Source organism: Oncorhynchus gorbuscha, linkage group LG11, assembly GCF_021184085.1.
Source record: "Oncorhynchus gorbuscha isolate QuinsamMale2020 ecotype Even-year linkage group LG11, OgorEven_v1.0, whole genome shotgun sequence".
NCBI lineage: Eukaryota > Metazoa > Chordata > Actinopteri > Salmoniformes > Salmonidae > Oncorhynchus > Oncorhynchus gorbuscha.
The window spans coordinates 55,748,335-55,774,033 of record NC_060183.1 but is presented as its reverse complement, the minus strand read 5'-3'; the positions used below and the strand labels follow the sequence as shown (position 1 = coordinate 55,774,033).

Sequence of the window (25,699 nt, the reverse complement as noted above, 5' to 3'; positions counted from 1 at the left end):
TCAGATCATCTGTCTGGAATTAACATTGGTCTGTGTCTGATACCATGAAGTGCCCCCCCTCTACCTGAGCAAACATGGAGTATGCATCCTGTTGCTCTCCCATTTTCCCAAACTCTCATTTTGCCTCCGATTAAGAACTCATGTCAGAACGTCTTTTCTATTAGTGAAAGGTTTTAGATACAGGCCCAAAGACATGTTGCCATTTCTCACCGCCGCACCTTTGATCCCACTTAGGATGTGGCACAATCTGTTTTTTCCCATGGTAACTAATGTCCTCTTCTGTGTGTGCCACAGGAGAAGCACATACAACCACCTCAGCAGCTGGCTGACTGATGCCAGAAACCTCACCAACCCCAATACTGTAAGCATGGTTTCACACTGCTCCTCTGGCTTCCTGTCTGACTCTCTTAACATACTTTGTCTGGTTGGATGTCTAATTGTACTGCCAAGGCTCCTCTCTGGCGTTCTCTCTCCTGATTTACATTTTTCTCCCTGTCCCATTTCTCAATGTCTCTCTCTCTCTCATCTTGTGTGTTTCTCTCGCTCTCTCATCTTGTGTGTTTCTCTCGCTCTCTCATCTTGTGTGTTTCTCTCTCCCACCGTGTGTCTCTCGCTCTCTCTCTCTCACCGTGTGTGTCTCTCGCTCTCTCTCTCACCGTGTGTGTGTCTCGCTCTCTCTCTCACCGTGTGTGTGTCTCGCTCTCTCTCTCACCGTGTGTGTCTCTCGCTCTCTCTCTCACCGTGTGTGTCTCTCGCTCTCTCTCTCACCGTGTGTGTCTCTCGCTCTCTCTCTTGCCTTGTGTGTCTCGCTCTCTTGCCTTGTGTCTCTTGCGCTCTCTCACCGTGTGTGTCTCTTGCGCTCTCTCACCGTGTGTGTCTCTCGCTCTCTCTCTCACCGTGTGTGTCTCTCGCTCTCTCTCTCACCGTGTGTGTCTCTCGCTCTCTCTCTCTTGCCTTGTGTGTCTCGCTCTCTTGCCTTGTGTCTCTTGCGCTCTCTCACCGTGTGTGTCTCTTGCGCTCTCTCACCGTGTGTGTCTCTTGCGCTCTCTCACCGTGTGTGTCTCTTGCGCTCTCTCACCATGTGTGTCTCTCGCTCTCTCACTCGTGTGTCTCTTGCTCTCTCTCACCGTGTGTGTCTCTCGCTCTCTCTCTCACCGTGTGTGTCTCTCGCTCTCTCTCTCACCGTGTGTGTCGCTCGCTCTCTCTCTCGCCTTGTGTGTGTCTCTTGCGCTCTCTCGCCGTGTGTGTCTCTCGCTCGCTCTCTCTCACCGTGTGTGTCTCTCGCTCTCGCTCTCTTGCCTTGTGTGTCTCGCTCTCTCGCCGTGTGTGTGTCTCGCGCTCTCTCGCCGTGTGTGTCTCTTGCGCTCTCTCACCGTGTGTGTCTCTTGCGCTCTCTCACCGTGTGTGTCTCTCGCTCTCTCTCACCGTGTGTGTCTCTCGCTCTCTCTCACCGTGTGTGTCTCTCGCTCTCTCTCTCACCGTGTGTGTCTCTCGCTCTCTCTCTCACCGTGTGTGTCTCTCGCTCTCTCTCTCACCGTGTGTGTCTCTCGCTCTCTCTCTCTTGCCTTGTGTGTCTCTCGCTCTCTCTCTCGCCGTGTGTGTCTCTCGCTCTCTCTCTCGCCTTGTGTGTCTCGCTCTCTCGCCGTGTGTGTCTCGCTCTCTCGCCTTGTGTGTCTCGCTCTCTCCGCCTTGTGTGTCTCTCGCTCGCTCTCTGTCTCGCCTTGTGTGTGTCGCTCGCTCGCTCTCTCGCCTTGTGTGTGTCTCTCGCTCGCTCTCTCGCCTTGTGTGTCTCTCGCTCGCTCTCTCGCCTTGTGTGTGTCTCTTGCGCTCTCTCGCCCGTGTGTGCTCGCGCTCTCTCGCCTCGTGTGTGTCTCTTGCGCTCTCTCACCGTGTGTGTCTCTTGCGCTCGCTCTCTCACCGTGTGTGTCTCTTGCTCGCTCTCTCACCGTGTGTGTCTCTTCGCTCTCGCTCTCTCGCCGTGTGTGTCTCTGCGCTCTCTCTCACCTTGTGTGTGTCTCTCGCTCTCTCTCTCACCGTGTGTGTCTCTCGCTCTCTCTCTCACCGTGTGTGTCTCTCGCTCTCTCACCGTGTGTGTCTCTCGCTCTCTCGCCGTGTGTGTCTCTTCGCTCTCTCACCGTGTGTGTCTCTCGCTCTCTCTCTCACCGTGTGTGTCTCGCTCTCTCTCTCGCCCGTGTGTGTCTCTCGCTCTCTCTCTCTCGCCTTGTGTGTGTCTCGCTCGCTCTCTCGCCGTGTGTGTCTCTCGCTCTCTCTCTCGCCGTGTGTGTCTCTCGCTCTCTCTCTCGCCTTGTGTGTGTCTCTCGCTCGCTCTCTCGCCGTGTGTGTCTCTCGCTCGCTCGCTCTCTCGCCCGTGTGTGTGTCTCTCGCTCTCTCTCTCTCGCCTGTGTGTCTCTCGCCAGCTCTCTCTCGCCTCGTGTGTGTGTCTCTCGCTCTCTCTCTCGCCTGTGTGTGTGTCTCTCGCTCTCTCTCTCACCGTGTGTGTCTCTCGCTCTCTCTCTCGCCTTGTGTGTGTCTCGCTCGCTCTCTCTCACCGTGTGTGTCTCTCGCTCTCTCTCTCGCCTCTCGTGTGTGTCTCTCTCTCTCACCGTGTGTGTCTCTCGCTCGCTCTCTCGCCGTGTGTGTGTCTCGCTCGCTCTCTCGCCTTGTGTGTGTCTCTCGCTCTCTCTCTCGCCTTGTGTGTGTCTCTCGCTCTCTCTCTCGCCTTGTGTGTGTCTCTCGCTCTCTCTCTCGCCGTGTGTGTCTCTCGCTCTCTCTCTCTCACCGTGTGTGTCTCTCGCTCTCTCTCTCTTGCCTTGTGTGTGTCGCTCGCTCGCTCTCTCGCCTTGTGTGTGTCTCTCGCGCTCGCTCTCTCGCCTTGTGTGTGTCTCTCGCTCGCTCGCTCTCTCGCCTTGTGTGTCTCGCTCTCTCGCCTTGTGTGTCTCGCTCTCTCGCTCTCTGTCTCGCCTTGTGTGTCGCTCGCTCGCTCTCTCGCCTTGTGTGTGTCGCTCGCTCGCTCTCTCGCCTCGTGTGTGTCGCTCGCTCGCTCTCTCGCCTCGTGTGTGTCGCTCGCTCGCTCGCTCTCTCGCTCTCTCGCCTTGTGTCGCTCGCTCGCTCGCTCTCTCGCCTTGTGTGTGTCGCTCGCGCTCGCTCTCTCGCCTGTGTGTGTCGCTCGCTCGCTCGCTCTCTCGCCTTGTGTGTGTCGCTCGCTCGCTCGCTCGCTCTCTCGCCTTGTGTGTGTCGCTCGCTCGCTCTCTCGCCTTGTGTGTGTCTCTCGCTCGCTCTCTCTCTCGCCTTGTGTGTGTCTCTCGCTCGCTCTCTCTCTCGCCTTGTGTGTGTCGCTCGCTCGCTCTCTCGCCTTGTGTGTGTCGCTCGCTCGCTCTCTCGCCTTGTGTGTGTCGCTCGCTCGCTCTCTCGCCTTGTGTGTGTCGCTCGCTCGCTCTCTCGCCTTGTGTGTGTCGCTCGCTCGCTCTCTCTCGCCTTGTGTGTGTCGCTCGCTCTCTCGCCTTGTGTGTGTCGCTCGCTCGCTCTCTCGCCTTGTGTGTGTCGCTCGCTCGCTCTCTCTCGCCTTGTGTGTGTCGCTCGCCTTGTGTGTGTCGCTCGCTCTCTCGCCTTGTGTGTGTCGCTCGCTCGCTCGCTCTCTCGCCTTGTGTGTGTCGCTCGCTCGCTCGCTCTCTCGCCTTGTGTGTGTCTCTCGCTCGCTCTCTCGCCTTGTGTGTGTCTCTCGCTCGCTCTCTCGCCTTGTGTGTGTCGCTCGCTAGCTCGCTCTCTCGCCTTGTGTGTGTCGCTCGCTAGCTCGCTCTCTCGCCTTGTGTGTGTCGCTCGCTCGCTCGCTCTCTCGCCTTGTGTGTGTCTCTCGCTCGCTCTCTCGCCTTGTGTGTGTCGCCTCGCTCGCTCTCTCGCCTTGTGTGTGTCTCTCCCTCGCTCGCTCTCTCGCCTTGTGTGTGTCGCTCGCTCGCTCGCTCTCTCGCCTTGTGTGTGTCGCTCGCTCTCTCGCCTTGTGTGTGTCGCTCGCTCTCTCTCGCCTTGTGTGTGTCGCTCGCTCGCTCGCTCTCTCGCCTTGTGTGTGTCGCTCGCTCGCTCTCTCGCCTTGTGTGTGTCGCTCGCTCGCTCTCTCGCCTTGTGTGTGTCGCTCGCTCGCTCTCTCGCCTTGTGTCGCTCGCTCGCTCGCTCTCTCGCCTTGTGTGTGTCGCTCGCTCGCTCTCTCGCCTTGTGTGTGTCGCTCGCTCGCTCGCTCTCTCGCCTTGTGTGTCTCTCGCTCGCTCGCTCTCTCGCCTTGTGTGTGTCGCTCGCTCGCTCTCTCGCCTTGTGTGTGTCTCTCGCTCGCTCGCTCTCTCGCCTTGTGTGTGTCGCTCGCTCGCTCGCTCTCTCGCCTTGTGTGTGTCGCTCGCTCGCTCGCTCTCTCGCCTTGTGTGTGTCGCTCGCTCGCTCGCTCTCTCGCCTTGTGTGTGTCTCTCGCTCGCTCGCTCTCTCGCCTTGTGTGTGTCTCTCGCTCGCTCGCTCTCTCGCCTTGTGTGTGTCGCTCGCTCGCTCTCTCGCCTTGTGTGTGTCTCTCGCTCGCTAGCTCGCTCTCTCGCCTTGTGTGTGTCGCTCGCTCGCCTTGTGTGTGTCTCTCGCTCGCTCTCTCGCCTTGTGTGTGTCTCTCGCTCGCTCTCTCGCCTTGTGTGTGTCGCTCGCTCGCTCTCTCACCTTGTGTGTGTCTCTCGCTCGCTCTCTCGCCTTGTGTGTGTCTCTCGCTCGCTCTCTCGCCTTGTGTGTGTCGCTCGCTCGCTCTCTCGCCTTGTGTGTGTCGCTCGCTCGCTCGCTCTCTCGCCTTGTGTGTGTCGCTCGCTCTCTCTCTCGCGTGTGTCGCTCGCTCGCTCACTCTCTCGCGTGTGTCGCTCTCTCTCTCGCCTTGTGTGTGTCGCTCGCTCTCTCTCGCCTTGTGTGTCGCTCGCTCGCTCTCTCTCTCGCCTTGTGTGTGTCTCTCGCTCGCTCGCTCTCTCTCTCGCCTTGTGTGTGTCGCTCGCTCTCTCTCTCTCTCTCGCCTTGTGTGTGTCGCTCGCTCGCTCTCTCTCTCGCCTTGTGTGGGTCTCTCCCGCTCGCTCAATTCAAATGACTTTATTGACATGGCAAGTTCATTATTACTTACATTGTCAAAGTATACATATCGATAAATAAAATGAAAATATATATTTATATATAAATAAATGGTGGGACCAACAGCAATAATAGTAGTAGTGGACATGGGATTACCATTAACTACAACAACAATATATTAAAGCAATGGTAGTGGACCAGTGTCAACATGACTGAAAACTGTGCTCCCTGAGTCTGTACCTAGTCAATGTTTTCCTCAGTTTTCTATCAGTCACAGTGGTCAGATAGTCTGCCACCATGTACTGTCTGTTTAGAGCCACATAGCATTGAAATAGATTTTTTGTGGTGTCTTTCCAATAGGTGATATATATTTATTTTTGTTTTGTGATGATTTGGTTGGGCCAGATTTTCTGAGTGCTGTCCTGAGGCTCTATGGGGTTGGTTTGGGTTGGTGAACTGAGCCTCAGAACCAGCTGGCTGAGGGGACTCTTCTCTTGTTTCATCTCTTGACATTATAGAGCTGTGTGATGGAATGTTTTGGGGTCACTTATTTTTTGATGGCTCTTTTTTTCTATTCGAATGAGGAGGGGCTATTGGCCCAATTCTGCTCTACATGCGTTATTTGGAGTTTTTCTTTGCACTTGCAATACAGTCTTGCAAAACTCTGCATGCAGTATTTGGATGTTTGTCCCATTTGGTAAATAAATTATTAGAGATTGGACCCCATATTTCACTGCCATATAGAGCAATTGGTTCAATAACTGATTGAAAAATTGAGCCAGATTCTAATGGGAATTTCGATTTTGATGTTCCTTTTAATGGCATAGAATGCTCTTCTTGCTTTGTCTCTCAGCTCATTCACAGCCATGTGAAAGCTACCTGTGTTGCTGATATTTAGTCCTAGATATGTGTAGTTTTTGGAGTGTTCTAATAGAACTGTGTCCAAATAGAATTTATATTTGTCATCCTTATTTCCAGACCTTTTTTAGAATATCATTATATATATATTTATTTATTTATTTATTTTTAGGTTAACAGGTCTGACAGAACCTGTGAAGATGATCTAGGTGCTGCTGTAACCCCTCTTTAGTGGGAGACAGCAGCACCAGGTCATCTGCTTACAGCAGACATTTGATTTCAGTCTTGTGTAGGGTGATACCAGGTGCTGCCGATTCTTCTAATGTTTTTGCCAATTCATTAATGTAGATGTTAAATAGTGTTGGACTTATTGGGCAGCCCTGTTTCACTCCCCGTCCCTGAGAAAATAAGTCTGTTTGCTTGTTGCCAATTTGAACCGCACATTTGTTTTTAGTGTACATTGATTTAATAAAATCATATGTTTTCCCTCCAATACCACTTTCTATTAGTTTATAAAAAAGATCTTCATGCCAAATTGAATTGAATGCGTTCTTGAAATCTACAAAACACGGGTAGATTTTTTTCTTTGTTTTGGTTTACTTGTTTATCAATTAGTGTGGAGGGTGTAAATGTGGTCTGTTGTATGATAATTTTGTAATGATAAGTTTAATTTGTCTTGTATATCTTTTTGTTCTGGGCTTTTTGTTATATTGCTGTAGAGGTTTGCAAAGTGATTTCTCCACATATCCCCATTTTGGAAAGCCAATTCCTCATGAGGTTTGTTTAATTTATTCCAATTCTCTCAGAAGTGGTTTGATTCTATGGATTCCTCAATTCCATCCGGCTGATTTCTAATGTGCTGTTCCTTTTTTGTTCTTAGGGTGTGTTTGTATTGCTTCTGTGTTTCCCCATATTGAAGGCCTATATTTTTGTTGTCTGGTTCTCTGTGTTTTTGATTAGATATATTCCTCAATTTCTTTCTTAGAGTTTTGCAATCATTATCAAACCATTTTTCATTATCTGTTATTTCTGTTTTGCTCTTATGCTTCTTTAAATTAGCCAATGAGGCTAATTTTGTCAAATATAAAGTTTATGTTCCAAACAGCCAAATGTACACCTTCATTGCTGTAGGAGAATGGTAAGGCTAAAAAGTTGTCCAGGAGAGATTGTATGTTTTGGCTACTAATTGCTTTTTGGTAGATGTCTGTACTGTTTGCACTCCCATCTATAGGCCTGTTTTGTACCATGTAATTTATTGGTCTGTGATGCTTCATGGTTGGGTTCTGCTCTTCTCAGATACACTGTGATTTACTGTGGTCTGAGAGAGGTGCTAGTGGGCTGACTGTGAAGGCTCTGAGAGAGGTGCTAGTGGGCTGACTGTGAAGGCTCTGAGAGACTCTGGGTTTAGGTCGGTGAGGAAATAGTCTACAGTGCTGCTGCCAAGGGATGAGCTGTAGTTGTACCTACCAAAAGAGTCCCCTCTCAGCCTACCATTTACTATGTACAGACCCAGTGTTCACAGAGCTTCACGAGCTGTACTCCGTTTTTTGTTTTTCACTTTGTCATAGTTGTTTCTGTGGGGGTATGTGGGGAGGGAAAGGTTGTTGCTTTCTGGTAGGTGTTTAGTAGCATTTCCCCTGAGTCTCTGCCCTGTTTGATTACTTTTACTTTAGTGGATGATAGGATTATCTCCCTATAACCTAGTGGACAGCCAGTGGAAACATCACCTCGGCACCATGTTTCCAGTAGTACTACAATATCAACATCAATTTCTTTCAGGAAGTCTGGGTTTCTGCTCTTTCATCCAAAAGCAGAGGACTTCAATCCTTTCTAAATTCCTATTTATTTTTCTTTACTTTCAAAATTAGACAAACACTCACAATCCAACAAGACCTATTAAAAAAATATGATTTTTCTATTAAAGTAAACTCTTATTATGCAAATGTGATTTGTTTATCATTTAAGATAGAATTTGTGTCATGCGCTTGGGTGGATGTAGTGTGAGGATGGTGGAGTTCTTGTGCTCATCTTACCATGACCCTCGGCCTATCACATGTGAGCATAGTAGACTCAGAATTTGTTTAATGTCACTCATTTGGTTGGTGGGGGATGGGCCAGTTGCTCCTTTCACAGCCTGTGCGTAGCTCTGCCTGCTCGGCTGTGGCTCCTCCAAGTGTGGGTCTACGGTGGGGTGCAGGGGGGTGGGAGGCCTCGTCTGGGTGGCTCTGAAGCTGGGCTGGGGTGGTCTGTGCTGCGCTGGCTGTGGTAATGCATTGAGGTTGGTCGTGCTGTGGTTGTGGCTGGGTGGTCCGGGGTGTTGTCTCAGTGATCTTGGCGGGGTGGAGATTGCTCGGCTGTTCATGGGTGGAGAGGTCGGACTGCGGTTTAAAGCAACGTCCTTGAGTCTTGGCAAGGATGGGGACTGTCTCCCTGTACAGGTGAACATGGTCATAGAGACAGTCCAGATCGAGGGTGGGATGGTGGGCCAGGTGTACATTGGGTCGCAGGGCACAGTCCCGGGAGAGGCTGGTGTTTATTCTTTGGATTGTGGCAGGGTGGAAGTCCTTCCTCTGTAGAAGGGTTGACACCACGATTCTTGAGTTGGGGAAGATTGCAGAGGCCTTCTCAATCACTCCCTGTAGTGAAGTCGCTACCCTCTCCTGGTGACCTGAGATGGGCCTTATCAAGCAGCTCCATGGCACTCTGCGCTGTTGGGCACCACACCTTTCTCCTTTTGTGTCGAGGGAAAAGTTTCTTCTCCTGAACAAACTTCCCATTTGAGTCCATCAACAGGACGATGTCAGCCAGTGTTTCTTCTGGACTGGAGGGGGTAGAGTGGGATCTGGTGGGTGTTGGAGCTGGGTGTGGCTGGTCTGTGCCGGTGCCACTGTCAGTGGGAGGCTGTTCTGTGGGTTGGGGAGGAGGGGTGCAGCAGGCAGGGCTGGGGAAGCCTGGCTGGTTGAGCTGGTCTCCTCTGCTGTGTGAGGGCAGGGCTGGGGAAGCCTGGCTGGTTGATCTGGGCTCCTCTGCTGTGTGAGGGCAGGGCTGCGGAAGCCTGGCTGGTTGAGCTGGGCTCCTCTGCTGTGTGAGGGCAGGGCTGGGGAAGCCTGGCTGGTTGAGCTGGGCTCCTCTGCTGTGTGAGGGCAGGGCTGGGGAAGCCTGGCTGGTTGATCTGGGCTCCTCTGCTGTGTGAGGGCAGGGCTGGGGAAGCCTGGCTGGTTGATCTGGGCTCCTCTGCTGTATGAGGGCAGGTCATAGAGTGGTGATCTAGCTGCTCCTGCAGCTCCTCTCTTAGTGTGGTCAGATCGTTATTACTGTTCTGCCTGTCTTTTTGGAGCTCTTTCACCTCTGTTAGATCAGCCATTTCTCTTGCTGAACCTCTTTCAGCTGTGTTGCAAGGCTGCTGTCCTGCTCTGTCCTCACCTTGGTTAGGAGCTCCTCTAAGGTGTGGTTGTCTGGTTGCTGTTTGCTCACTCTCTCCCTGAGCAGGACCACCTCCCCCTCCCTCATGGCAGCCATGGTGGTGAGGAGAACTACCTCCCCCTCCAGTCTGGTGAACTCATCCCTCATGGCAGCCATGGTGGTGAGGAGGACCACTCATCCCCTGGCAGCCATGGTGGTGAGGAGGACCACCTCCCCCTCCAGTTTGGTGAACTCATCCCTCATGGCAGCCATGGTGGTGAGGAGGGCCTGAGCCTGCTCTGCACTGAGGGGGTCGCTCTCCTCCTGGGGTGTGTCCTCCACTATGGTGGGAAGAGGTGCTGGATGTGCCTTTTTGGGTGGGGAGAGTAGGGGTGAGGGTGGTGCTGGTGGAGTATGTCTTGTGGGAGGGCATGTCACTGGTGGTGTCCTCTCTCTCTCTGCTCTCTCCTTAATGGTCTGAAAGTCTGTTTCAAACAGCCTAATGTTACCTTGCACTATGACAGTCCCAGTCTTGTAGAGGTTGATTGTTATCATGGTGCTGTCAGGGTCATCTGTCTCTTTGACTTTCAGCTACCACCCATTACAGATTCCATTTTTCTTCATGGATGGGTAGTGAGAGCAGGCTGCTGTGCGCCATGCATTTGGCTGGTCAGTGAGGAAGATGAGATGGCTTGCATCACCGTTTTTGTAGAGGTCTTCAAAAAGGGTTTCTAGCCTCCCCTTTAGTAGTTTCTGTTTCCTCATTGTTAATTTGGGCCTCTTTAGATTATTATTAGAGAATGGATTCTGCACTGAGGGGGAGTGGGGGCATGGTACCTGTGGGCTCTGCTACGGTATTCTACTGTCATGTTGCCATGGCAACCGATTTGTTTGTCTGTTGTTGTTGCTAGTTAGTGCTAATTTATTGTTTTTTTAAAACAGCAAAAAGAGTGACAAATCCTCACAAAAAAAAACATATGTTTAAAGTTAGTCCGTGCTCCCTTTTGGTCGTTTGATGTAGTTGTATTAACTCCCATTGCTAGGTTTGTTCTAGCTTGTTAGTCTGCTGGCTAGCTAGAGTCAAAACTTCTTAACCTGAGGCGCAAAGGTACTTTTTTTCCTATTCTGAATGAAAAGAGTTGTTGTATATCACTTCTTGTCTGGAATTCTTTTTCGATTAGGGGTTATCTCATTCTAAAAACAAAGAAATATGAAATATATCAGGAGCTCATGTTGAGCATGACTAGAGCAAGAGTTATCTCTCTCTCTCATCTTGTGTGTGTCGCTCTCGCTCTCTCATCTTGTGTGTGTCTTGCTCTCACTCTCTCATCTTGTGTGTGTCTTTCTCTCTCTCTCATCTTGTGTGTCTCTCTCTCTCTCATCTTGTGTGTCTCTCTCTCTCTCTCATCTTGTGTGTCTCTCTCTCTCATCTTGTGTGTCTCTCTCTCTCTCTCATCTTGTGTGTCTCTCTCTCTCTCATCTTGTGTGTCTCTCTCTCATCTGTCTCTCTCTCTCTCTCTCTCTCATCTTGTGTGTCTCTCTCTCTCATCTTGTGTGTCTCTCTCTCTCTCTCTCTCATCTTGTGTGTCTCTCTCTCTCTCTCTCTCATCTTGTGTGTCTCTCTCTCTCTCTCTCTCATCTTGTGTGTCTCTCTCTCTCTCTCTCTCTCATCTTGTGTGTGTCTCTCTCTCTCTCTCTCTCTCTCATCTTGTGTGTCTCTCTCTCTCTCATCTTGTGTGTCTCTCTCTCTCTCATCTTGTGTGTCTCTCTCTCTCTCTCTCTCATCTTGTGTGTCTCTCTCTCTCTCTCTCTCATCTTGTGTGTCTCTCTCTCTCTCTCTCTCTCTCTCTCTCTCATATTGTGTGTCTCTCTCTCTCTCATCTTGTGTGTCTCTCTCTCTCTCATCTTGTGTGTGTCTCTCTCTTTCATCTTGTGTGTGTCTCGCTCTCATCTTGTGTGTCTCGCTCTCTCTCTCTCTCATCTTGTGTGTGTCTCGCTCTCTCATCTTGTGTGTGTCTCGCTCTCTCATCTTGTGTGTGTCTCGCTCTCTCATCTTTGTGTGTCTCGCTCTCTCATCTTGTGTGTGTCTCGCTCTCTCATCTTGTGTGTGTCTCGCTCTCTCATCTTGTGTGTGTCTCGCTCTCTCATCTTGTGTGTGTCTCGCTCTCTCATCTTGTGTGTGTCTCGCTCTCTCATCTTGTGTGTGTCTCGCTCTCTCATCTTGTGTGTGTCTCGCTCTCTCATCTTGTGTGTGTCTCGCTCTCTCATCTTGTGTGTGTCTCGCTCTCTCATCTTGTGTGTGTCTCGCTCTCTCATCTTGTGTGTGTCTCGCTCTCTCATCTTGTGTGTCTCGCTCTCTCATCTTGTGTGTCTCGCTCTCTCATCTTGTGTGTCTCGCTCTCGCTCTCTCATCTTGTGTGTCTCGCTCTCGCTCTCTCATCTTGTGTGTCTCGCTCTCGCTCTCTCATCTTGTGTGTGTGTCTCTCTCTCTCGCGTCGTGTGTGTGTCTCGCTCTCGTCTCGTGTGTGTCTCGCTCTCGTCTCGTGTGTGTCTCGCTCTCGTCTCGTGTGTGTCTCGCTCTCGTCTCGTGTGTGTCTCGCTCTCGTCTCGTGTGTGTCTCGCTCTCGTCTCGTGTGTGTCTCGCTCTTGTGTGTGTCTCGCTCTCGTCTCGTGTGTGTCTCGCTCTCGTGTGTGTCTCGCTCTCGTGTGTGTCTCGCTCTCGTGTGTGTCTCGCTCTCGTGTGTGTCTCGCTCTCGTGTGTGTCTCGCTCTCGTGTGTGTCTCGCTCTCGTGTGTGTCTCGCTCTCGTGTGTGTCTCGCTCTCGTGTGTGTCTCGCTCTCGTGTGTGTCTCGCTCTCATGTGTGTGTGTGTCTCGCTCTCATCGTGTGTGTGCTCGCTCTCGTGTGTCTCGTGTGTGTGTCTCGCTCTCATCGTGTGTGTGTCTCGCTCTCGTGTGTGTGTCTCGCTCTCGTCGTGTGTGTGTCTCGCTCTCATCGTGTGTGTGTCTCGCTCTCGTCGTGTGTGTGTCTCGCTCTCGTCGTGTGTGTGTCTCGCTCTCGTCGTGTGTGTGTCTCGCTCTCGTCGTGTGTGTGTCTCGCTCTCGTCGTGTGTGTGTCTCGCTCTCGTCGTGTGTGTGTCTCGCTCTCATCGTGTGTGTGTCTCGCGCTCTCGCTCTCTCTCGTGTGTCTCGCGCTCTCGCTCTCTCTCGTGTGTCTCGCGCGCTCTCTCTCTCTCTCGTGTGTCTCGCGCGCTCTCTCTCTCTCTCTCGTGTGTCTCGCGCGCTCTCTCTCTCTCTCGTGTGTCTCGCGCGCTCTCTCTCTCTCTCGTGTGTCTCGCGCGCTCTCTCTCTCTCTCTCTCGTGTGTCTCGCGCGCTCTCTCTCTCTCTCTCTCTCTCGTGTGTCTCTCTCTCTCTCTCTCTCGTGTGTCTCGCGCTCTCTCTCTCGTGTGTCTCGCGCTCTCTCTCTCGTGTGTCTCGCGCACTCTCTCTCGTCTCGCGCTCTCTCTCCCTCCCTCGTGTGTCTCGCGCTCTCTCGTCTCGCGCTCTCTCTCTCTCTCTCTCTCTCGTGTGTCTCGCGCTCTCTCTCTCTCTCATCTTGCGCGTGTCTCGCGCTCTCTCGCTCTCGCATCTTGCGCGTGTCGCTCGCTCGCTCGCATCTTGCGCGTGTTGCTCGCTCGCTCTCTCGCGTGTTGCTCGCTCGCTGTCTCGCGTGTTGCTCGCTCGCTCGCTCTCTCTCATCTCGCTCGCTCTCTCATCTCGCTTGCGCGTCTCTCTCGCTCTCATCTTGCGCGTCTCTCTCGCGCTCATCTTGTGTGTGTCTCGCTCGCTCTCGCTCATCTTGTGTGTGTCTCTCTCGCTCATCTTGTGTGTCTCGCTCGCTCTCGCTCATCTTGTGTGTGTCTCGCTCATCTTGTGTGTGTCTCGCTCATCTTGTGTGTGTCTCGCTCATCTTGTGTGTCTCGCTCTCTCTCTCTCGCTCTCTCTCATCCTGTGTGTCTCTGATGTTGACTACTGCAGCACACCCAGTGTGTTTGATGTCCTATAGCCCTGTGCATCTCTAAATTGGATTTTGACTAAATGTATTATGGCCAAATCACCCTGCTTTCATTTACAGTGCAGAATATGCTTTTAGGGTGTTTATACAAAGGCAACATCCTAAACTCAGTCAGCTAGTTTGTACTCAGACAACAGAGTTTCACGTTGGAAAAGGATACATAGTGCCCAGATGCATTGGAAATGATATAGTAATACCTGGATCTTTCATGGTGTTTAGCCGATACAGTATATATTGCTAAATCCATTTTTCACACCAATAATAAGTTAAGACCTCTAAGACACTGGGTAAAGTGAGCGAGCTGAATCATGTAGATTTCTGCCTATTGGTGAGTAGTGAGGATGTTGATGTGTTTGGTACCTGGAGGACTGACTGAGTCGGTCTCTCCTCCCCCAGGTGATCATTCTTATAGGTAACAAAGCAGACCTGGAAGCCCAGAGGGACGTGACGTATGAGGAGGCCAAGCAGTTTGCTGAGGAGAACGGTGAGTCGGAAACACCCTCCGACTCCATGAGACTGAGAAGGATTGAGAGAGATAGAAGATTAGTAAAACTCAATATCTCTCTATCCCTCCCTATGGAATTGACTGTGCGATAATGCCCCCACACTCTCACTTGAGTTGCGATTCAACCTGATTGTGAATTTCGACAACGCAGCTTTTTTAGGCAATATTACACCGTTCAAGGTAAACACTGCAGATTCCGGCTCAATTAGAAAATACCTTTAAATGTGAATTGCGATGTAATGCGGCCCTACCACGGATCAAACAGAATGCTGATTGGTGATTGGAAGGAGAGCAAGAGGGGCGTGGGGAAGAACAGACTCCTCCAGATATGGAGGGATGAAAAATAGCAACTCGTGTCTGATAGAGGAAGAGAGGTGAAAGAGGAGGAAACATGCATTCATGCACGGAGTGCAAAAGACATGAGGACATTCATAGAAGGAGAGCAATGAGTGAGCAGGGTGGTTGGGGAACTGCAATAGTCTGACTCCATTCCCTCTTACAGGTCTCTTATTCCTGGAAGCCAGCGCCAAAACGTAAGTTAACTGACCTCTGTACGTTCTGCCTGCTTTTTACCTTCCATTTTCAATGTGCTGAAATGCCCCGCCGTGTGACTGACTGTGTTCCTACCCGTGACTGACTGTGTTCCTACCCGTGGGACTGACTGTGTTCCTACCCGTGGGACTGACTGTGTTCCTACCCGTGGGACTGACTGTGTTCCTACCCGTGGGACTGACTGTGTTCCTAACCGTGGGACTGACTGTGTTCCTAACCGTGGGACTGACTGTGTTCCTACCCGTGACTGACTGTGTTCCTACCCGTGTGACTGACTGTGTTCCTAACCGTGTGACTGACTGTGTTCCTAACCGTGGGACTGACTGTGTTCCTACCCGTGTGACTGACTGTGTTCCTACCCGTGTGACTGACTGTGTTCCTACCCGTGGGACTGACTGTGTTCCTACCCGTGACTGACTGTGTTCCTACCCGTGACTGACTGTGTTCCTACCCGTGGGACTGACTGTGTTCCTACCCGTGGGACTGACTGTGTTCCTAACCGTGGGACTGACTGTGTTCCTAACCGTGGGACTGACTGTGTTCCTAACCGTGGGACTGACTGGGTGTCCTCTCCCCAGGGGTGAGAACGTGGAGGATGCCTTTCTGGAGGCGGCTAAGAAGATCTACCAGAACATCCAGGACGGCAGTCTGGACCTGAACGCTGCAGAGTCTGGTGTCCAACACAAGCCCTCTGCCCCCCAGGGAGGTCCACTATCCAACGAACCACAGCCCCAGAGGGAAGGCTGCGGCTGCTAATGACCAACGCCTCTCGGTGTCCTTCTCCACCCACCCCCCTTTCCTCATCCTCCATCATCCCCTCCCCACTCCACTGGGACTGCATGAGGGTGGGGCACGGATGGAGGGAACAAGGGATGGGTTGGCTGGGTTGTGTAGTAGTGTACGTCCCTCTGCCTCCCTCGTTATTCTCATTCCTCTTCTTTTCCTGTCTGCATCATCCTCCTCCACCTTTTCACATAGTCGTCATCTTCACGTCTTTCTCTTCCTCCTCTGCATCATTCAGTCCAGCTCATCTGCCATGGGATTCCAGTTCCATGTATAAATACATGGTTTACTGACACAGATGGGTAAACCTAAAGAAACTTTTTTTAATGTTTCCTTTTATAGCTTCTACTATATTATCAATCAAGTCTCATCTAGCACATCTGAAACCAACCAAGCCTGTATAGTCTAACCTCCACTGACATTGAGTTATCTAGACACTCTCTCCGCATCTCTCCCCCTGCATCACTCCTGCATGGTTTAATGATCTAGGACTTTTAATTGAACTGAAATGTGTATGAGTAAAATATTTCCCTCGATGGCTTGGTCTCTTCCGGGGGAGGAGATGGTTAGTGAAAGAAATGTCATGTATGACGTGGCCCGCTACTGATCACTATTAGCGGGGTGTGTGTGTGTGTTTGTGTGTGCGTGGTCCAGTTGTTGAACCTGGTCTAGAACAGGTATCCACTGTCTGTACCCAAAGCTTTCCCCCCTGGTCCTTATGGTAAAGCTCTGATACTAGTCAGAGATGGAATCCCTCTAATGGTGTTCTACAGTACACCTCAGAGTGGCAACACTAGTGTAGTAGAGACACACTTTAAAGCCCAAGAGACCTGGAATTCCCCTGAAACGCCTCGACCTACTTGTCTTTCTCCCTATATGACGTCACAGGAAAGGCTCTGGGTGTTTTCCTGCCACTACAGTGTGTCTGTGTGCAGGGATTTCTTTATCTAAGTTAATGACACTTAAGAAAACACAACACGTTTTCCTTTATGGGGAAAGATTCCTTCAGATCATCAGTTTCATTGCACCAACTTCCTCCTCTTCCCCCCCAGACCATATCAATAGAATCTGTCTGTCCTTACCAGCATTTTCTTTGTCGTTTGTTGCCTTATGGTTATGGTTAATATTATTACTGTTTAATCTTTTCTTTGCTGCGCTACATACTGCTGTCAAATAAACAAACTGTTTTACAATATGGTGATATTTTTGTGTAAAACATGGTAACTGGTGTAACACAGGGGTGCTGGTGAAAAAAGGTAGATGTTGCCCCTTAAATCCAGAGCTAGGATTTAAAAACAAAAGTCAAATTGGGGCTGTTTTATATTTGTTCTGTTTCTTACATGTACAAGTGTGAAATGGAAATGTTATTTTGTTGTATATCCCACTACCCCTGAGACACCCTCAGAGTGGTGTCACAGCCAGGGATCCTGGAGCAATTAGGGTTGAGTGCCTTGCTCAAAGACAGATTGATAGATTTATTTTCAACTAGTCGCTCAGGGATTTGAACTAGCAGCCTTTCGGTTACTGGCCCAACGCTCTAACCCCTAGGCTACCTGCTGCGATCAGCTTACCCTATTCCATCTTAACCCTACACCTGTGGTCCCTCACCCCAGCCCACTCTCCTCACAGGCTTGTATAGTAACACCAAGCAACATGTCCCACCAAAACGGCCCCAAATGGAAATAGTTATTCGGAATTTTTTCAAGCTCAATTTCTGTAGGTGACCATGTTATTTGGAGGATTGGTCAACCCAGAGATTGAAGATTCACACATCTCGGCATGTTTATTTCATGCTTGGGAATTCTGTAACGTTAGCCAGTGATGGCAGACTAAAAGCATAGCTGATGTTTTGGAGCTGTCAAATCACTGAGCAGGTGCCCTTGATCATTGTCATGACGCCACACCCATCCCATCAAAGTTCAGAACGAGAGTGTTGGCTATAAATAATCACTCAAATTAGGATTCATTTCAATCAGCCAAATCAAAGGTGTAGATTACTTCTCACATTCCAATGTATGAACTTCTAAACAAGCATCTGTGTAGCCAATGGCAATGCCCGCTTTATGTATAATGCCCGGAGCCGCTTGTGGATTTGACAGCTCTAATGCAGTTAAACCTCCACACCGCCAAAACAACCGCTATGCGGATTCGATTGAATTGAGCCCATAGTTTCTATGAATAAATGTTTGGACAGACTCCCTCTACTCAATAGTGCTACTTGGTGGTTCCATCGTTTTGTTTCTTCACTCTTCATCCTCGGTGTCTGAGTGGAAGTGTTCAAACTAGTGCTTTGTCGATTCAACTCAACTCTTGCTTGTAGGAGGTGGAGTGGAGAATGTCACTGTTTTTTCTCTCCATGTAATGTTTAATGAAATTGGATAAAACTATGACCAAAGTATGGAAAAATTGCTTCTACGTTGATAGTGGTCCCCTCCCCAATGTCGGTGGGATTATTAAGGGGATAGGGTGCCATCACCCTAACTCATTTAATATACCAATGGTAACATGATGCATTGCTGTCTTAATTTTGGGGCGTGGGAATGTCTAGAGATGGGTCCTCCTACGTTCTAAAACGTACATGTATACATTTTGAATGAGCTGTGTTAACATTTAAATGCATTCTTGCGTGTATATGATTTCATTGACAAAATGCTCTAGACAGAAAATACATTATACATAACCTGTTGTACTGCTTGTCATTCTTGTCACATTGTGCACGTAAACATTTAAGTAGAGTAAGAACAGATTCAATTGATGGGTTTCAAGTAGCAAAATTGCACAAAGTTACAGGGAGAAAATATGTATTTACAAAGGAAAGCAAAATAAGTCTAAAATTGTGAGGTGGCTCGGACACAAAAAAATCAAAGTAGTGGCATGATTTTTATGGAGGGGGGAATAAAAAATACATGAACAGTACCATGAAGTAAAGGCAGCTTCAGGTTGATTTTGTCCTCAGGCATTGCAGTCAGTCAGGGCAAGGGTGTGGGGAACAGCACAAACTAATACTGAAAAGAAATGCATTATTTAAACGACAAGTAGAATATCTTAGTCACCCCCTGACTACACAGTGGCATTTAATTGGTTTGATAAGAAATAACTGTCCTATAATCAACAAATGGTCAGTTTCTCACTGTATATCTGGTTATGCATCCTCCATACATTAAAACATGATGTCCATCCAACTACAGAAGGCTTTTGTGAGGTTTGTAAGTGGTGTGTGTTGAATGTAATAAAATGGTCAGTCGAGGACAAGATGGAAACAACATTCAAATCCAAGTTGGAGTTCCCTGGTCCCTCTCCAGTAGTGTACAGTCATATGCCTGCCTGAAGGAGAAACATTACAATTTTCCTCATCCACATAAGTATTTATAAGGCCATGTTGCGCTGTTTTAGTTTATCAATGTAATTCCCAAAGCCAGTGTTTTTTAAGGCACTATTCAGATCTTGTGCACATAAACAAAATGTTCCCAGGTAGTCTTCCTGCTCACTTTGCTTCTTCCCTCTATGGCACAGTGCTGCATTACTGCTACTAGCATCCATTCAAACTCAATACTGACAGTCACATCTTCACCATTCATATCACACCAGAGATCTGCCATGAAGGGTGATGTCGCAAGCTGAGGGGAAAACGGTAAATGAGGTGGAGAGACAATGTGCACTTCCAGACACTCCCCATTATTTCTGGATGGAAACCAGACGTTTGGCTGTTTGTCTCCACAGAGCTGGAAGGCATCCTCAGCCATTTAAGGCTTTAAGTTTGTGGCATATTCGCAACTCTGCCAGGAAAGGAAAGAATGTGATATGCTTTTTGTCTATTGTGTCATAAAAAAAGACATGATAGACATAGGAAATGATTGATGAAAAGGTGACGTGATGCAGAATTGGGCCCAGGCCTCTCTGGTTAAGGCTTTCAGACAAAACACATGAGGAAAAACTCAAACATCTGAATAAGGTTCCTTTGATTCTGAGCATGGTAACCACAGTCTAGTGTTTGAAGTGTTCTCCAACATCCTGTAAGGCTGCATAACATCTATTTCTCCGAAGTGTGCATCATGCTCAAACTGTCCAGGGGCACTGCAGCATGCCCTGCACTCCACCTCAACGTGAGTTCAGCATGACCACAGTGTAGGAGACACGACTATGGAACATTACATGCAGTGAGAGAGAAGGGGGAGGTTCATTAAAGTTCTGCTTTTTCTTTCAGTCAGTGTGGCCTCTCCGCTACCTCTGAACGATGTCACTGATCTCTTTGACAGACAAGAGCAGCTTGCTGAAGTCCTGCTGTGCTCCGCTGGTGCCCCCAGTGGCAGCAGGGCAGATCTGCAGCTCGCGCAGGCTACTCTCCAGTTTGTTGATGGCCTCGCGGAAGGCAAACTTGTTCCTCATCTGCTGGATGGACTCCACGTAGCTCACGCAGTACTTGGACAGGTTCTTGCCTGCCTCCAGCACGGCGCTGTGGCTGCCAGTCTGCTCAGAGTTGCGGCCGATGGCGGCACGCAGCAGCTCCGTGCCCTCCAGGACCATCTCCCTGGTGATGGCAGAGTTGGGCTGGCGCTCTGGGGGCGCACGCGTCTTCCTCAGGGAGCGGCGGGTGTTCATGAGGGGGATGAAGGCTGTGGGAGAGGTCTGGTCTCCTGGGGAGGTGAGGGAGGAGAAGCCCAGGGGGCTGGAGGTGGAGCCAGACACTGAGGAAGAGGAGGTCTTTGACGGCTGTGGTTTAGAGGAGGTGCTGAGGCTGAGTTTCTTGTGGCCCTCCAGGAGAGAGCGAGCTTGGTCACTGGGGCTGGATGGGTTGTGGGAGTCTGAGGCCTTGGCTTTGGTGTCTGTGGGAGAGGGGAGCTCCTGAGTGGGGCTGCGGGAGATCTTGCCTGACTTGGCACTGGAGGGCGGGGGTGGAGGGGGAGCAGGTTTGGGCTTCTGGAACTTGCCTTTCTCCCTGGGACCGGAGGAGTCCAGGTTGTGTTTGTGGCGGCGGGCCCTGCACTCGTCCCCAGCTGCCCCCAGAGTGGGAAACACGTTGGGCTTGAGCAGCTCGGCCTGCAGGGCGCTGGTCTTGGAGCTGTCTACCCCCTGCCCTGGAAGCCTCCTACTAAGCTTGGGCGTCTGGGGGCTGGACTCCGCGTCCTTAAACACCTCATCTAATGGATCCTCTGTCTTCTTGGGCAGGCGGGGTGGGGGGGTGAGGGTGCCCATGCGAGGGATGCTGATCTCAGGCTTCTCGTTGGCCCTCTTGCGTGGCAGGGCGGGCTTCCCCCCGAAGGTGCCCGAGTCAAAATGGCCTTTGTGCAGGTCGCGGGGCAGCGTGACTGACTTCCACTCAGAGCGATCCGAGCCTGGGGACATGCTGGAGGCCGAGGAGGAGCGCAGGAAACGTTTCGAGTTAGATACTATATCCTCCTCGCTGGGTGGAGTGGTGGCAGTCTTACCACTTATACTGGGCACCACCGGCGTACACTTCTTCCTGGCATGATGAGGGGGGAACAAGGGGCCCGGGTAGGTGGGCGCCCCATTGGTAATACCCCCTGCCCCATTGTTGTTAGCACTCAGAACCTTGTTGGGATCGTTGGTATGTGTATCACTGAAGTTGCCGTTGTTAAAGTCGTCTCGGTGGTCAGGCGCCAGCCCCCGTCTCTCCGGGTGTCCGTCCATCTCCCTGAAAGAGCTGCTGCGTTTGGGCGGGGCAGGCGCCGTCTTCTTCTTCTTCTTGATGAGGTTGAAGAGGCTGTTGCGGGACTTGTCCTTGTCTTTGGGCAGCAGGCGGTCGTCCTCGTTCAGGTTGCTGTCCAGGAACGGACGCTCTTTTCTGGGGAGCATGGGGGACACGGCCACCTCCGGCTCCAAGGCGTCTGGGTGAACACACAGAAATGCATATCATCAGTTGTTTGAACACTCAATAAATTGTCCCAAAGCTCTTTTGACATCTGTTAAATATGGGTTAAAAACACTTAAGGGTGCATTGAGAAGAGGGGTGTGTTAAGCGAGTCTCACCAGGGCTGTCTCCATCTCGGTCCACGTTCCTACGGAGGGTCCTGGTCTTGGTGGGCAGTTGTGGAGCCTGCTGCATGGGGCCCAGCACCACCTTCTTCCCTTTCTTGCCCAACTCCTTCTCCACCTCTGTCACATGACACACACACACACCAGCATCAGAGACTGTGTATTAACCTACTTCTTGCTCTTATAGCTCTGAAGTACAGCACCTGTAAATTAACTCCTCTAAGCTGAAAGATTACTGGCCCAAATATTGTCTGGAAGTGCTTAGAAGCTATTCTCTCTCAATCTGGTTTGATCTAGCACACAACCTACAGATAATACCTCATAATACCTCAAATTGAAGAGTTACAGTTGTCTTAAATTCAGCTATAACGTGAGTAATTGTGACAATATAAGGACACTCACCGTCAGAGATGCTGGACTCCTGAAACATGGTCTCAAAGGCCTGGTGGGTCTCAGCAAAGGAGGGCCGCTCGGTCGGGTTCCACTTCCAGCCTGGGAGATAGGGAGAGAACAGGAAACGAGATTTGGTACCAATCACAAAACTGTCTGCATGATATGAATGTGTCTGGTTATTTCACATTCAGGGATTTTTCAATATTGGCAGACATGTTTCAACTATATTGAACAAAAAGAAACACAACATGCAACAATTTCAAAGATTTTACTGAGTTACAGGGATATAGAAGGAAATAAGTAAATTAAAATAAATAATTTAGGCCGTAATCTATGCATTTCACATGACTGGGAATACAGATACCTTAAAAAAAAGGTATGGGTGTGCATGAGAAAACCAGTCAGTATCTGGTGTGACCATCATTTGCCTCATACAGCGCGACACATCTTCTTTGCATAGAGTTGATCAGGCTGTACATTTGGGCCTGTGGAATGTTGTCCCACTCATCTTCAATGGCTGTGCAAAGTTGCTGGATATTGGTGGGAACTGGAACTTTGTCGTACACATCAATCCAGAGCATCCCACACATGCTCAATTTGTGACATGTCTGGTGAGTATGGCCATGGAAGAACTGGGACAATTACAGCCTCCAGGAATTGTGTACAGATCCTTGCGACATGGGGTTGTGCATTATCATGCTGAAACATGGTGATGGCAGCAGATTAATGGCACGACAATGGGCATCAGGATCTCATCACAGTATCTCTGTGCACTCAAATTGCTATTGATAAAATGCAATTGTGTTCGTTGTCTGTAGCTTATGCCTGCCCAAACCATAACTGCACTGCAAACCGCTCCCCCACATGATGCCATACACAAGGTCTGTGAATAGTGAGGCCGGTTGGACGTACTGCCAAATTCTCTAAACTGACGTTGGAGGCGGCTTATGGTAGAGAAATTAACATTCTCTGGCAACAGCTCTGGTGGACATTTCTGCAGTCAGCATGCCAATTGCACGTACCCTCAAAACTTGAGACATCGGTGGCCATTGTGTTGTTTGACAAAACGGCACATTTTAGAGTGGCCATTTATTATCCCCAGCACAAGGGGCTCCTGTGTAATGATCATGCTGTTTAATCAGCTTCTTGATATGCCACAGCTGTCAGGTGGATGGATTATATATAGTACTTCCGGTGCCGACAGAGATGGCTGCCTCGCTTCGCGTTCCTAGGAAACTATGCAGTATTTTTTTTTTTTTACGTGTTATTTCTTACATTGGTATCCCAGGTAATCTTAGGATTCATTACATACAGTCGGGAAGAACTACTGAATATAAGAGCAACGTCAACTCACCATCAGTACGACCAGGAATATGACTTTCGCAAAGCGGATCCTGTGTTCTGCCTTCCACCCAGGATAACGGAATGGATCCCAGCCTGCGACCCAAAACAACGGCGTCGTAAAAGAGGCAACGAAGCTGTCTTCTGGTCAGGCTCCAGAGACGGGCACATCGCGCACCACTCCCCAGCATATTACTCGCCAATGTCCAGTCTCTTGACAACAAGGTTGATGAAATCCGAGCACGGGTAGCATTCCAGAGAGACAGAGACTGTAACGTTCTTTGCTTCACGGAAACACGACTCACTCGAGAGACGCTAACGGAGTCAGTGCAGCCAGCTGGTTCCTTCACGCATCGCGCCGACAGAAACAAACATCTTTCTGGTAAGAAGAGGGGCGGGGGCGTATGCCTTATGATTAACGAGACGTGGTGTGATCATAACAACATACAGGAACGCAAGTCCTTCTGTTCATCTAATTTAGAATTCCTCACAATCAAATGTTGACTGCATTATCCACCAAGGGAATTCTCTTCGATTATAATGACAGCCGTATATATTCCCCAAGCAGACACATCGATGGCCTTGAACAAACTTTATTGAACTCTTTGCAAACTGGAAACCACATATCCCGAGGCTGCATTCATTGTAGCTGGGGATTTTAACAAGGCTAATCTGAAAACAAGACTCCCTAAAATGTATCAGCATTTCGATTGCACAACCAGGGCTGGTTGGATCATTGCTATTCTAACTTCCGCGACGCATATAAGGCCCTCCCCCGCCCTCCTTTCGGAAAAGCTGACCACGACTCCATTTTGTTGCTCCCTGCCTACAGACAGAAACTAAAGAAAGAAGCTCCCGCGCTCAGGTTTGTTCAACGCTGGTCCGACCAATCTGATTCCACGCTTCAAGACTGCTTCGATCACGTGGACTGGGATATGTTCCTCATTGCTTCCAACAACAACATTGACGAATAGACTGATTCGGTGAGCGAGTTCAATAGAAAGTGCATTGACGATGTCATTCCCATAGCAATGATTAAAACATTCCCAAACCAGAAACCGTGGATTGATGGCAGCATACACGTGAAACTGAAAGCGCGAACCACTGCTTTTAACCAGGGCAAGGTGACTGGAAACATGACCGAATACAAACAGTGTAGCTATTCCCTCCGCAAGGCAATCAAACAAGCTAAGCGTCAGTATAGAGGCAAAGTAGAGTCACAATTCAACGTCTCAGACACAAGAGGTATGTAGCAGGGTCTACAGTCAATCACGGATTACAAAGAGAAAACCAGCCCCGTCACGGAACAGGATGTCTTGCTCCCAGACAGACTAAATAACTTTTTTTGCCCGCTTTGAGGACAATACAGTGCCACTGACACGGCCCGCAAACAAAACCTGCGGACTCTCCTTCACTGCAGCCGACGTGAGTAAAACATTTAAACGTGTTAACCCTCGCAAGGCTGCAGGCCCAGATGGCCTGCAGAAAAATCCTTATCCCAGTCTGCTGTTCCCACATGCTTCAAGAGGGCCACCAATGTCCCTGTTCCCAAGAAAGCTAAGGTAACTGAGCTGAACGGCTACCGCCCCGTAGCACTCACTTCCGTCATCATGAAGTGCTTTGAGAGACTAGTCAAGGACCATATCACCTCCACCCTACCTGACACCCTAGACCCACTCCAATTTGCTTACCACCCAAATAGGTCCACAGACGACGCAATCTCAACCACACTGCCCTAACCCATCTGGACAAGAGGAATACCTATGTGAGAATGCTGTTCATCGACTACAGCTCAGCATTTAACACCATAGTACCCTCCAAACTCGTCATCAAGCTCGAGACCCTGGGTCTCGACCCCTCCCTGTGCAACTGGGTACTGGACTTCCTGACGGGCCACCCCAGGTGGTGAGGGTAGGTAACAACATCTCCACCCCGCTGATCCTCAACACTGTGGCCCCACAAGGGTGAGTTCTGAGCCCTCTCCTGTTCCCTCGTCCTGATGGGACAGTAGTGGAGAGGGTAGTAAGTTTTAAGTTCCACGACGTACACATCACGGACAAACTGAATTGGTCCCCCCACACAGACAGCGTCGTGAAGAAGGCGCAGCAGCGCCTCTTCAACCTCAAGAGGCTGAAGAAATTCGGCTTGTTACCAAAAGCACTCACAAACTTCTACATATGCACAATCGAGAGCATCCTGTCGGGCTGTATCACCGCCTGGTACGGAAACTGCTCTGCCCACAACCGTAAGTCTCTCCAGAGGGTAGTGAGGTCTGCACAACGCATCACCGGGGGCAAACTACCTACCCTCCAGGACACCTACACCACCCGATGTCACAGGAAGGCCATAAAGATCATCAAGGACAACAACCACCCGAGCCACTGCCTGTTCACCCTGCTATCATCCAGAAGGCGAGGTCAGTACAGGTGCATCTAAGCAGGGACCGAGAGACTGAAAAACAGCTTCTATCGCAAGGCCATCAGACTGTTAAACAGCCACCACTAACATTGAGTGGCTGCTGCCAACACACTGACTCAACTCCAGCCACTTTAATAATGGGAATTGTTGGAAATTGATGTAAATTATATCACTAGCCACTTTAAACAATGCTACTTAATATAATGTTTACATACCCTACATTACTCATCTCATATGTATATACTGTACTCGATACCATCCACTGCATCTTGCCTATGCCGTTCTGTAGCATCACTCATTCACATATCTTTATGTACATATTATTTA

At 49.9% G+C, this 25,699-nt stretch overlaps 2 protein-coding genes across 4 annotated transcripts in view; one reads left to right on the top strand and one right to left on the bottom strand.

Moving 5' to 3' along the window:
- Positions 1 to 17,912, top strand: part of LOC124048966 (ras-related protein Rab-14) — a 53,206-nt gene extending 35,294 nt beyond the window's left edge. The window contains exons 5-8 of the mRNA XM_046370197.1: positions 295 to 361; positions 13,783 to 13,870; positions 14,394 to 14,424; positions 15,022 to 17,912. Of these exons, the coding sequence (XP_046226153.1) occupies positions 295 to 361; positions 13,783 to 13,870; positions 14,394 to 14,424; positions 15,022 to 15,199 (364 nt within the window). The 3' untranslated portion in view covers positions 15,200 to 17,912. The remainder of the gene's footprint in view (positions 1 to 294; positions 362 to 13,782; positions 13,871 to 14,393; positions 14,425 to 15,021) is intronic.
- Positions 17,913 to 18,010: 98 nt separating this feature from the next.
- The window catches only part of LOC124048965 (tyrosine-protein kinase ABL1-like), a 74,261-nt gene continuing 66,572 nt past the window's right edge, over positions 18,011 to 25,699 (bottom strand). For all 3 annotated transcript variants that reach the window (XM_046370194.1, XM_046370195.1, XM_046370196.1), the window contains 3 exons: positions 21,623 to 21,712; positions 21,215 to 21,340; positions 18,011 to 21,072 (listed from right to left, as the gene is read on the bottom strand). In XM_046370194.1, coding sequence (XP_046226150.1) covers positions 19,448 to 21,072; positions 21,215 to 21,340; positions 21,623 to 21,712 — 1,841 coding nt within the window. In that variant the 3' untranslated portion in view covers positions 18,011 to 19,447. The remainder of the gene's footprint in view (positions 21,073 to 21,214; positions 21,341 to 21,622; positions 21,713 to 25,699) is intronic.